Source organism: Thermobia domestica, chromosome 5, assembly GCF_964235325.1.
Source record: "Thermobia domestica chromosome 5, izTheDome1.hap1.1, whole genome shotgun sequence".
NCBI lineage: Eukaryota > Metazoa > Arthropoda > Insecta > Zygentoma > Lepismatidae > Thermobia > Thermobia domestica.
This window is the reverse complement of record NC_137458.1, coordinates 279577151-279591581: the sequence shown is the minus strand read 5'-3', so window position 1 is coordinate 279591581 and position 14431 is coordinate 279577151. Positions and strand designations below refer to the sequence as shown.

The window sequence follows — 14431 nt, the reverse complement described above, 5'->3', positions numbered from 1 at the left end:
ATTCGGGAGGAAAAAGAAAAGAAGGAAAAAAAGAAAGGAAAACTTACTTGGAATATTTTAGATCAACAGCAGTATTTTTCAATCTAATATTTAATTTCACCGAGGTCAGATTTATACTTGTGCACATATACAAAATGGAAGGAAGAGAAGTAACAAAAATCTGCTTAAAAACCAGGAAAAGCAGGGTTTACTTTTGAAAATTTTCTTACGATTCGCGCCAACCATGGTGGCGCTTCGCGGCTAGTCTATCGACCTCACTTAGGGCCTATATGTACGGGGGCGCCGTCGTATACTCTCGCCCCAGGCTCTGATTTTGCACGGCACGGCACTGACCACAGAACCTCATACATCAAAGATCAAAGGTGCGTTCACTAGCTACTAGATCAACAAAGAGAGCCGTGATTTTTGGGGTTGAACGCGCAAACATTAAGAAGGGACTAGGAATTCATTGTGACTTTTAATGGCATTTCATCTTTTCTTGGGAAATTACACAAGCTGTTATTGTAATTCATATATAAAAGACGAAGTTTTAAGTGAATAACTTATCATCGCACTGGCCAAACCGCTTAAGCTAGAACTTGAAATTCCAACAGTAGTTAAGATTTATGGCGTAGGGTATCATTAAGAAAAGATTTTTTTTTTTTTTTGGAAATTCGAAGAAAGGAAGGGAGAATGGTGTGGAAATTATTTTAAGAAGATGGCAATCTCTCCAAATCCCTTAATGTTAGAGACTTGAAATTTGGTATTTGGATTTCTTATTTAAAATAATTGTACAAGCGTTTCAACGTTTTTTGATACTTTAGTACAATGGAGAAAACAAGAGGTGGGAGGAAAAAGGGACGCGGATTGCATTTATTATACTAAGATATCAATATCTAAGAATCTTTGAAAGTTATAAACATGGAATTTGGTGGACTTCCCACTTAAAATAATTCAACACGAATTTCAGCACTTTTGATATTTTACCTAAAAGGGAAGAACAGGGATGGGAAATATTATTATAAGGTGTCCATATCTCAGGATCCCTTATGGTTAGAAATATGAAAGTTGGTAATTTGATTTTTTATTTAAAATAATTCAAAATATATTTGAGCGGGTTTGTTTGCCACTTAACGTAGAAGGGAAGAAAAAGAGGTGGAGGTGGTTCACTAAATGCCTTACGAGGTGTTTGAATTTCATGACAGAGTTTTAGCTCAATTCAATTGTATATGAAAAACACAGAAGGAAGAACGCGAAATATTGTGCCACAGTATCACGTAGGAGTATTTACAGCGGCGCAAATGTGTCTTCAACATATTTTTTTAAGCGATATTCAAAATATTTGTGAAGTTGCAAAACAATGTTGTGTAGGGTTCTGGAGAGCAGAGTTTTCTTGAACATTGGGAGGCAGGCATATTTGAGGCTTATTCTGGGGGGACATCAATTTCATCTCACTTTCCTTTGTGGCAATCGGACACAAATCATCACATTTCTCCCCAAAAGACAAAGTTCAAATCGGATTATTGCGGGGGCAGTTCCCCCAGTTCCAAGATTGGAGGAGCGTCCTCCTCATGCCCCCCAGATTTGCGCCAGTGAGCATTTGCTATATTGTGCGAGGCTGTAAGCCGAGCAAATTGGGGGTCTCAGGGCAAAGCCCCACCTGAGCGAAGGCTAGTGTAATATAATTTTATTGTTGTTGTAGGGATAGCTATAATTATACTATGTTTCATGGATCCCACAAATATAGAGATTGATGAATTTTGTATCATTATTGATGCATGTATACTTTTGTTATCTACTTTTGCGTAGACCGAGCCTGTCTTTTTTCCCAACTGTTGTCCCGCAATTGTTATTCAAAATATAAATTATTAGAGCAATACACTCTTTCGTTAAAATGAAGGCCATCGTCAATACAGTATTTTCTCTTATGCAAGTGCTGTGCAAGACAGTGCATCTGATATATTGCAGTGACTATGTGTGAAGTGAATCATGTCACCACCTCGCTTTCAAAACGAAAGTGATGTGCGTACTTAATTTAAATTTACAGAAAGCATATACTTTCATATAAAAAACAATACAAGTTCGGGTCCCAATATGGAATCTGGGAATGAGGTTTACACCCCCTCCAGCCCCGGATTCATATGCGTCCCTTTCTTTCAAATTAGAATTCTGGCCACATTGAGGCTACGTTCATCTTCCAGGAAGCGAACCGCCCCTCCCAAACGATCCTTCTGGATCCGCTAGTGTCTGGACGAATGGTGGAGTCACTAAGTTCGTCCGACACGAACCACAGTAAGCACGAATAGGACTTAGCTGAGATGTTCTACATCTACATATAATGAGCAACTGTGAGTGGGCTGCATGGTTCACCAGCTTTCTAGAGGTCTTGCGTTCACTTGTAAAATCCCATGTCCAGTAGTTTCTAATGATGATAAAGATGTCTTACTGTTTCAATTTACTTTTGGTACTTCGATATCTAGGAGTGAATAACTTAATAGAATTTATAGCAAAGTACTTTTATAAAACAATCCTTATTAGCAGACCAGTAATACTTTAGATAAAGTTAGTTATAAGTCGCTTCATTAATACTTAAACATCGATACTTTTTTATGTTGAAAATTACGTTAACTACTGCAATACCATTCGAACATTACAGAACCAATAAATACAGAAGATTAGTAGGCTTATATGAAAACTGTTTTGAAACATTCATACAGTAATTAGAATATCTATCATTGGTTGTTTTCTATGGTATCAACAGCATTGTGAACAATAAATCTATAGAGCGAGTATCACTGTAAGGAGCTCCTCTACTATTGGACCATGACAAATCTGGTTTATCAATATCTACAGACTTCCTTGTGACATGGATTTTCGTAGAGTCATATCTGACATTCACTTGCTACGTTAGTATCTGGTTGTCTAAAGAGCATTGATCCTTTGGAGGTCAAATTTGAAAATGCAGTTATTGTGATTTGATAAGAATATTATGAAACCACATATGCGCTATTTTGTTCGACAACCTTTTGTCATTTGTTTTTCGGCAACACAATAATCCCATCGCTATAGACCTTTGATTTGTGGTCAAAAAATTGTAGCATGATGTTTTCACAGACCTCTTTTAAAACCAACTTAAAACTATTTAGGAAGTTCTGCAGAGACCGAAACAAATTATAGTCAGACGGTACCCTGTCTGGACTATACGATGGATGCATTATAACCTTCCAGCCAAGTTCTCTCAATTTCTGACGGGTCGTTAAATATGTATATGATCTGAAGTTGTGGTATACGACACCCTCTCCGTTAACTAGCTTCGACCGTTTCTTTTGAATTCCTTGGTTTACTTGTGCTAATTATCAACAGTACAGGTCTGAGTGTATCGTTCTTCGCGGTGGCAGAAGCTCGTGATGCACGATATCCTTCTAACCAGTGTTCAAACTGAAAATAGCAAGGGCAGTATGTTTTATTACGATTTTAACTCGACGTACCACCTATCTAAATGATGAAATACAATGAGGGTATATTGCCTAAAAGATTGCATTTTTATTTACATAATGACTGAAAAACCACTGAAAAGATTCTTTTTAGTTATAGGTGTGGTCATGGAGAGACATTAATTTCTCGCCAACAACTTTCTGAATATATATATATATATATATATATATATATATATATATATATATATATACCCTTATGTTGCATTATAGAGAATTGTGCACGAAAATGTTCAAAAACCGAGTTTTTATATTAATAATTTCCTGCGAAAAACTCCTGCCCCCCCCCCCCACTCGACTGACGGATATTTCAAATCCCCGAAAAAATCGTTCCCACAGCAGACAACCCCTAAATCCGCTCATACTCAAAACACGATTTTTCTATGAATTAAGACAAGACGATACACACACACACATAAGAAAAAAACAATTCAATTGGCAAAACAAAATATAAACTAGTTGAACTTAAATACATACTAATTATTTGCTGAGCAAAACCATATATTTCATTAAAAATTAAATACGTGTTACAGTTTCATTAACTAACTTTTTGGCTTCATCAGACACTATGAGATACAGGATAACTGTACAATCTTATATACATACAACAGCTAAGATATCTTTCTTCTGATTGGCTCATGGCAACAGCAATTCTCCTTCAAGTATACTTATTTGAAAATTTCTATATAGGTGCTTTCTATTGTTGCTAATAAGACAAAATGATGATCTTAACTAAACTAATTTAAACTAACAATTACTAACTAACTAACTAACAATATGGCCTATGGAACCCGGAGGTTCAACGCCGCGTTCACAAAAGCTCTCCACTGACTTCTATCCTTAGCTAACTGCATCCAGTTTCTACTTTGAATTCCTATCTCTGCGAGATCCATCTTAATATTGTCCTCCCATCTGCGCCTAGGTTTTCCTAATGGTCGTTTTCCGATTGGTCTTCCATTCAAGACTTTGAAACTAACAATTAATTAACCTAATTACTTACTTAATTATTTAAGCTATTAATTGCTAATTTAAATTAGTTTAGTTAAGGTCGTAATTTGGCTTATTAGCAACAATAGAAAGCACCTATATAGGAACTTTCAAATAAGTATACTTGAAGGAGAATTGCTACTGTCAGGAGCCAATCAAAAGAAAGATAACTGTTGTATGTATATAAGATTGTACAGTTATTCTGTGTATCTCATAGTGTCTGATGAAGCCAAAAAGTTAGTTGGTGAAACTGTAACACGTATTTAATTTTTAATGAAAATATATGGTTTTGCTCAGCAAATAATTAGTGTGTAATTAAATATATACAAAGCAAAGCTTCTATTTATGGAAAATATCATAGTTGAACTTCTTTGAAGACATGTCATTTTAAAAATAAAAGGTAGGAAAAAGATAACAAAAATATCGGTGTTGTCAACTTGGAAATTATTTCTACATAAGAAATATTAATAAAATATTTTCCACGTTCAAAGCTATTTGTCAATTACTGGGTATAAAAATGGAATTATTAAAGGTATTTAGCATCTACTGTTCCGTGACGCTAAAAACCAGAGGCGGTATGCCTTCATCACTGAAAAACCAGAAGCCGTATGACTTACCATTGCATACCGTCTAACTTCTACCACTTCTTCTAACTCTACCAAAACACACTGTATTACGTTCCTGGGCGTCGGTGTGGGCTTTGAAATAAACTGTGGAGCATCCCCTCACTTCGACTATGACATTTTTCACACACTATTTTTGTAAGTTATCCCTTTTTTTTTATTACTTTTGATCAATCGCTTCAGAAATGGCACGAGTTCGTTTCGCTTCATTAGAGATTCACAGAAAGAAATTCGATCGAGTAAATGTTTTTGAGTCAGATCATGTGGCACTCAAACGTCAAGCTTCTTTTTTTGTAGCCAGATTTCTCCAAATGGTTTAAAACTGTGTTTGTGATGGATGTTTAGATTCTTGGTGATAATTTGACTGCATCCGTTGTGGTCTCGTTCGACTTTATATATATATATATACCAGAATATCATCTACTTTTGCTGTGGTTGGTCGCCCATTGCAAGGAACATCTTGGACACCGAAATTTACAGAACGAAAGTGACTGAACTATCTATTGCTTTCAATAACGTATCTTGCTATAAACGTCCAAAAAAAAAAAAAAAAAAAATTTGTTAACGGGCTTTAACAGCATTTACAACTTTATCGAAATAAAATTTTAAAATGTATAGCAATGTTTGTTTTCTTTTCGGAAAGTTCATTTGTTTTCACAGCGCAATATCTTACGTCTAATATTAGAATTCTACCACTTTTTGCACATTTCTTAGCTTCAACTGTCAGCTATCAAATCACGTTGAGCCTGTCTCGCCACGACTCCTATATTCTGAGATTTGCGACGCTAACTCCATCTCGTGCGCAAAAGGTTCAATACTTTTTAAACTACCTGATACATTCTTCGAATGTCTTCTTATAGACGAACTTTATGTACATACTGTATCTAGACGTCGTTGTGTGTAGTTTTACACAATGGCATTCTCACAAGTTTTTCCTACAGCAATTCACTGACACAATACTATATATACACTTCAAACCTTTCGTGGAAAAGAGACACTGTACACCCTTTTCCAACAACGATTGAATTTCGGTCTGACATTTTACAGCTTCAATTTCCCCATCCTATTCACTGAATCTAGTCCTGACTAACTTCAATAGGAACAGCGTCATTCTAGTTGGCACATACTCACTTCAAGAGGCATTTAACTCATATGTATGTAACGTCATCAATCTTATGCACAAACACTCAATGTATACATCGTAAATTCTATACACTCAAAATGCTGAAAATGTATCCGCTAACGTGGAAATTAGCGTAATATATTGTTTCCTGTCTTTTTTGTTTTTAAAAATTACTGAAATGTAAATGGAAGTAATACAGAATACCGCACAAAGAATGAACAAGTGAATGACTGGACCGTGACTCATACCCGGGACCTCCTGCTCCAGTCAGTCAGTTTTTCACTCTTTGTGTGTTATAAAATTCACATCTACAGAAGATCTAGTGTGTTAAAAAAAAATCGGTTGTTTCCTTTTTTATCAATATCTATATTAATACAGAATAGTTTATTTATGCATTAGTTAACAGTAAATTCCACTACTATTGACTGATTAGTAAACAATTTCAGGATTTTATTCAATAATTATTTTGGTACTCAACAAATCTTAAAGGATTTTTACATACAAGCATAAATTTGGTTCATTGACGTACGTAGTGAGCACAGCGTTATAAGCTATAGTATATATTCCCAAATGTTTCATATATAAGTTTTATCTTATTCATTTCGAGAGACTAAGAGCCATTATCTTCTACAAAGCAATATTTAAGGATGAGCTTTACGTTAGAAAAGAAATATATAGACAATAGAGAACTACTCACGACCTGCGAACGTGTAGAGTAAAATCTATTCTGTAAATTTACTCTCCTGATTCGCAGGTTAGTAATCAGTTTTTCTTTTTAAAAATGTATTTTTATTTATTTATTTTTGCATGAAACAACCAACCATACCTCAATATTGCTGTGTAGATGATAGTTCTTTTGGTACCGAAAATAATAAGCTGAAATATAAATATTGTAACTCTTGTGAGCAGTTTTCATAGTTCAACTATCATAATGTTTACTTTCAGTGGCATTTTGATCAAAGAAAATAATATAGTATTAAATATTGTTTTAAAGTTATACAACTATTACTATGTACTATTTTAAATATATCTTTATATTTTACGTTTCTTAAATTCGTGTTTAGTTATTTATTTTATCCTAACGATCATTCCTTCAGACCGCGTTATATATATATATATATATATATATATATATATATATATATATATATATACAGGTATATAAAACTCTTTTATGTTTAAAAGTTTATAAGACGTGTTTTTTGCCTAAAAAACTTGATGGTTAAACCAATGAAACAATCGTTGGAATGAAATAATTAGCTTCTTACAGCGTTAAGAAACCTGAAATATAAACTTTGTTTACAACTGTATTGTGTTCTCTGGAAGGTTGTACGCAGGAAGGGTAGGTCCTAGAATTCCGAACCTCCCGAAATCCCAACTTTTCTGCAAATTTAGTATAATTTTAGGAGTGATTTTACAAATTTTAATATAATTTATTGTAATATTGTATTTGGATACCCCTCAAAAAACTTTTGACTACTCCTGAAAAATTTCCTACATATGTGCCTAGTTCCCTGTTAACATTTCCTCGGCATATGTTTGTGTTTTATGCCATTAAATAAATCGTTAAAGTATTGTTTACATGAAGAAACAAAATTCTAATTTTTTTTTTTTTTTTTTTTTTTTAATTGTCTACTTAATAGGGAGTTTCAAGCAAAACTAGCTCAAGTGAGGTGGAAATTATCAGATATCAGGTGCTAATTCCTGTCACCGAAGTTCAAGTTCGTGCAAGCAGTGCCAAGGATATGGACTCACACTTTTTGTGGGAGTTGATTCATCTACGGAGCCAATTACAACGACGATCCGAAAAAGTTTACGTGCTCTCAAACAGGTTTGTTTGTTATTTACTGCTACTTTCTTGATTTGGAAAAGAATAACTAAACTTAAAAATTTAACGAGTATCTTTTTTAAGTGTTCGTTTATGATTGACTAACAAGAGTAGATGAAATTCAGTTAAACTATTAATATGCTTATAATGATTTAACAGTTGTTTTGTTACTTTTATTTTAAACGAAGGACTTAGTGTACTACGTTAGTTCTTTTACGTGTTTATTATTCAGGAGCAATAAAAGGATTTCATTTTGTATTATTATTATTATTATTATTATTATTATTATTATTATTATTATTATTATTATTATTAATAATAATAATAATAATAATAATAATAATAATAATAATAATAATAATAATAATAATAATAATAATAATATTTTTAGTCCATTCTAGAAAATAAGTTATACAGTCAGTACTTTGTAAATAATATCTCATACAGAGTGCCAACTCATACAGTAAGGAAAGTAAACTTACTGTGTAAGAACTGTACAAAAAATTCTGTGTTAAGCACCTTACTTACTATGTTTAATAACAAAAGACAGGACTCTTAAAAATTAGGGTTGTGTTAAGTTTTTACTACATTAATAATATTTTATCTTGGTATAACAACAATTCATACATGAATTTCTTTTATAAATAGTTACATTTATATTTTATTATTATACAATCTAATCATTAAGATTGGGGGTATTTTAGTGTTTCACTTCGTTAAATTTTACTTTACATGACTCAGTTTTAAACTATGAAATATTACAATTGTACTTCTATATGATACTAACATTGAATTCTAAGCCTTTAATTGTATTATGCACAAAATATTCAATTACCTTGTACAGTACTATACTTGGCTAACGCTCTTCTTAACACTTGTGTTCTTAAATTAAATTAAATTATTATTATTATTATTATTATTATTATTATTATTATTATTATTATTAGTAGTAGTAGTAGTAGTAGTAGTAGTAGTAGTAGTAGTAGTAATAGTAGTAGTAATAGTAGTAGTAGTAGTAGTAGTAGTAGTAGTAGTAGTAGTAGTAGTAGTAGTAGTAAAGACGTTCAGTTATACATATTAATTTAATTTATTTCAACGACAGAAGCAAAATTTGCAATGACAGTTGGTAATACGTACACTCATATCCAAAATTATTGTTGCATATCTATAACTGTCTTCTTGTAAGAATATAATTTGATAATGATTTTGCAGGGTACTTTTAATATCGATACTATGTGTATAACCGGAAAATGTATGTTTGTAGTAAATTTCATAGGAAAAGAATTATAAATACGAAAATTAGAGTGAGTGGAACAAAATATTGCTAAATAGACAAAAAAGTTTTATTTTCGTTTTATTGTTCTTATTTACTGCTCCTTTGACATGAAATTTGCCACATACATGTATTTGCCAATTATACACATATTAACATTATAAGAAATACCGGGCGAATTCGTTATCAAATTATATTCCTATAAAACATATTTATAGACATGCGACAATAATTTTGGACATGAGTGTACATCGTTGTTCTTTGCTTCCTAAATGTACGATTCTAAGACTATGTTTGCCTGTATAAGCTTAATTTAGGCCAGCATGATGTACAGTCATGTTCAGAAATGTAGAATCTCTGTTTGATAATCTTTGTACCTTTTCACTTCTTTGAAGGATTTTTCCCAATTCAATCTGGAAAGCCATATTAATTTTGAATGCGAATTGAGATCCATTAAAAATACCTTGAGTTTTTATTTATTTATTTATTTATTTATTACTTTTTATTTTATTTTTTACATCACTTGAAGTTTTCGTCCTATTATTCCCAATTTCTCGTTGTTTCATTTGCTTAATACCACGTTCATTAAAATATCAAATATCTGAAGATTTCATCCATAGTATATTTAAATATAAAAGACATATTTTTAAAAATTGTGGTATATTTTTATTTTTACTTCTTTTCAGCACGGCTGACTTCCGCAATGCCTTCTTGAAGACAATTCGCCAAATCATCCGCGAAAGTGTTCGTAACATGAGCATTCCAGCAACAAAGCCCATTCCCAAGGCCCCCACGCAACAATCACATACATTGGGAAAACCAAAGAAACCACCTAAGGGACCTCAGCGTCATTCAGCCGGAAACATTGACTACGACAACCTGGAACCTGGAGAAGTTCCAGAGGGTAACTTCCGATCAAGAAGTAAAACCGTGAGTGATGGAACAGGTAGGAGTGTAAAAGTCAAAGAAATTATAAATAAAATTTAATACAATAGAATATAAAGAAATACAACATAATAGTACGCTAGGAAGCACTGATAAATCTGACTTTCCTTAAATGTTTCTTCTTTCAAATATAAATAATAAATATGTAAAGTAGCAGAACGTTTGTCAAGCTACAATTGGTATTATCAAAGCGATGGAATATAAAGAACATAGTGAAGAAAAACTATGAACCTTATATACTAAAATAATACTAAATTTACAATTTTTCTTTTGTTTGTTTTTCATAAGTGAAAGGAGATAATGAAATGCAACTTACCACAATCATAGATAATGTTATTCTACAACAGAAAATATGAACCTGAAGAATTTCCAGTATTGCTATCCCATAGAAATTACAGTGTTGTCAGAATATTTACCCCAAAATCTAAGTTAAGGCAGCAACTAGAAGAACGAACTCAACAGCATTTGATTACGTATTATGTTGTCTTGGAATCCTGTGAACTACTTTTTAAATAATAGTTGTAATGAACAAAATAATAGTATTAAAATTAAATAATAATGTTATTTAAAAAGAAGTTCATAGAATTCCGAAACAATATGAAACGTAATCAAATGTCGTTGAGTTGGTTCCTCTAGTCGCTGCCTTAACTCAGATTTTGGAGGAAATGTTATTCTGGGAACACTGTAATTTCTATGGGTGGCAACACTCTATATTCTTCATGTTCTTATTTTCTGTTGTAGAATAACATTATCTATGATTGTAGTAAGTTACATGTCATTGTATCTTTTCACTTATGAAAAACAAGCAAAAGAAAAATGGCAAATTTTGTATTATTTTTTAATATGTCAGGCTCTTAAGGAATTGTTTTATTGCAAATAAAATGTAGTAATGAGGAAACACAATGCCCCCCTACCTAACTCCTGCTTAGGTGGAAGCATAAATTAATAGATTACTATTGGCTTGACAACGTATTGAAAATTTTACTTCGTTTTTCTCCTTTCTTTCTTTTTCCATACTTAACAAATTATTAATGGTAAATGAGAAATTATTATGAATATTTAAAAAATTTCATAAATAGTTGTATTAACTTCGGTAATGGGTATACAAATACATGATGGGGCAAAATTTGCAATACATATTTTTCTTATAAAACCTATTGGTGGTACGGAAATCAAACTGATATTAGAGGGTGAGTTCGTATATATCTTCTAAGTGTTTGTCGAAAAAAAGGAATATATATATATATATATATATATATATATATATATATTATTGCATGTAATATAGAAATCTGTCGGTCAGTGTGAGCTGACCTACTCCGTCACTATAGGACAACTTTCGACAAACCTTAAAAAAAATATAATATATAAAATTATAAATTCTGGCTCGTATCTTAAAGAGATAAATAATGTCTAGGGGTAAATTACTTACTAATCTGGTTAAGAACTCAGGTTCTTATCTACGTATGAAATCACAACAACTAGAGTTACCTCTAGTAAATTTTATCCAATAGATATTAAAATATAAATTATGAAGATTTCCTTAGTTAAAGTAATGGAGAGATACCAACTGAGTATTTCTCTTTTCTTCTAAATTCTCTAAGACTTCTCTATTAATTGTATTTCTCTAATTTTTCTAGAGTTACTCTAATCTTATAGAACCTGTGGCAGACGAAAGGCTTAGCCCTCATGTAAAGCGTCTTTTGTCTACCTTAACTTGTAAAGGGCATTGACTCATTGCATCAAAAACCCTGGCCTATCAACTATTTCGTATACTCCCTTAATTAGGAGAATAGGAAGGAAATAATGATACGCCTTAGAGTATCGAAAGATCCTTAAATAGATCTGGCAGATAAAGGTTCAGTAAAAACTATGCTCTCGAACACAGGAGATGTAGTTCGAGAAAGAAGATCTAACAACTCTATCAGTAGCCTCTCACGAGTCTACTTCGAAGGCTCGAACCTAGGAATCTGAGTTCAGGGTATTCATAAAAACCTAATGTGTCCTGCATGAGGAACAAAAATACTTTAAAATCGACCAAAGACCGCTTCAATTTTGAATATGTACCCTAACATCCTAATATCAGGGAACTTGTAAACTAAGTATCATATTCAAGTATGTATGAAATGTGGGACTTCAAGGATCAAAATATCCTTGGTTGTGATTGTTATAATTGCTATATTGATTAACTGTAAGTATACATTTTTAAATAGAAAATATTCATATAACATGTCAGGGACAAATAAATAAGAAAAAAGAAAGAATTTTTAGCAGAAATTCATTGCTGTTCTGATCTTTCAATGTATTTTTGTACGTTTTGCAGACCTTTATAATCCAGCGAGTTGTATAAATCGTAACGCTATATTCATGTTGTTGCTAGTGATCGCCACGTTGAATTTTATTTAATAAAGCCATGAAAAGTACTTGCATCACAAGTGATAATGAAACTGTTTAGGATTATTCAACAATTTGGGAACGATTCTAAATTGGTTCACAATAATAGAATACGATTGAATTAAACATGCAGATTTAATGAGTTTCAAAAGAAATTGAAGCCAGTATGAATAGAAATGTAATCTTCGATTCTATTATAACTTTTCAAAAACCATTGAATCAGCATAAAATCATAGGTGAAGCTAAAGGCTGTGCATAGTATATCTGTGCACAGCCTAACAAAACTTCAATGTCAACAAAAGATTACCCATTTTCCAATATATTAGATTTTTCAATAGATGTGTTAAAATATTTTTTTTTTCAATTGTCATGCCTTCTAAAATTTTATCTGTAATTCTTTAATTCCTTAAAATATCATTTTATCTGATTTTTGATATACTTGAAACCCAATAAAGTAAGCATGTAATGTTTAAGCTGTTGTTTCAGTAATTAGCTTTGAAGACACACATGAAAGGTCACTATGTTTACGTATAAAACATTTGTCTATTTTAGAAAACACATAACAAAAATAAAATTACAAGCTTTGCTACAAATAATTTACTTTTTTATATACTTAAAAGTAAAAAGCTCTCAGAGATTCACAAGAGTATAGAATATTGTGCTTCAAACAAATTTGAACCCGAGCTTGCATATTAAAATGTTGAGTGTGGCTGATACTAATTCTCTGGCTATATACCGATATTTACACTGATTTTCTAGCGCATATCGCACAATATGATAATTTTAGAAATTCTGTTCGACACATTCCGTGTAAAAAGTTCCAACCCTTGAAAAGATCTCTATGCTCCTATGTTTTTTCCCTTATTACCTTAACAATATAAACTGCTCATTCTTTAAACAAAGTAGAGAAGCTGAGACAAATGGGTCGAGTGATGCCAATCACTTACGTATACAATTAGGGGTAGGTTTTAAAAAAATAGTCTTATGTTATTAGAGAAAAGCTAATAGTAAACCATTTAAAATTGTATATATCTGCTATTAATTTTACTTATTAAAAAACTACTTCCCAAACTAAGCTACTCCTTATTTACGGGTAGGGGTACATGCACACAAACTTCAAATTACCCTATAAAATACTAATTATTATTTTCATGTTACGAAATCTTATTCTTTGCAATACTTATAGCATGCACACCAGTGGCGGATCCAGGGGGGCGATTGCCCCCCCCCCCAGAAGAGGAAACTTTCTTATTTTTTATATATAAATAAAACCAATCCTAGAGTTTGGAGCTCTTAAAAGTAGTTCTAAGTAGCAGTATTACAACCCACCGCTTCCCAGAAATCCGTCCTGGATCCGCCTCTGATGCATACTTGTATTCTCCAACTCCTGCTCACAAAAACTGTTGACGCATCCAAACGTCACAGACAATTATTCTCTCACACTCTTCACAAACTATTCACTATTACAGTCTTCACATACTATTTACTATCTATCACATTCTTCACAGATTATTCACTAATACACTTTTCCATATTCTAGCAGATTATTCACTATACTATCACATTCTTCACAGACTGTTCACTATTACAATATCATAAAATTGTAACTGAGCGTGACAAATTGAAAGAAATTGTACTATTATTTACAAATAATTTTATTAGTTTTTCTATTATCTTGCTTTAAAATATTTTACTATATGTAAAAAAATGTGGAGTTGTAAATTTTGAGAAGTCAAAAAAATTAGGAAAAAGAAATAACAAAACGAAAATTAGTAGTTTTAGGTT

At 32.0% G+C, this 14431-nt stretch overlaps 1 protein-coding gene across 1 annotated transcript in view; it reads left to right on the top strand.

Moving 5' to 3' along the window:
- Positions 1-14431, top strand: part of sif (guanine nucleotide exchange factor still life) — a 1225751-nt gene that overhangs the window by 1194406 nt on the left and 16914 nt on the right. The window contains exons 27-28 of the mRNA XM_081760149.1: positions 7850-8037; positions 9994-10253. Of these exons, the coding sequence (XP_081616275.1) occupies positions 7850-8037; positions 9994-10253 (448 nt within the window). The remainder of the gene's footprint in view (positions 1-7849; positions 8038-9993; positions 10254-14431) is intronic.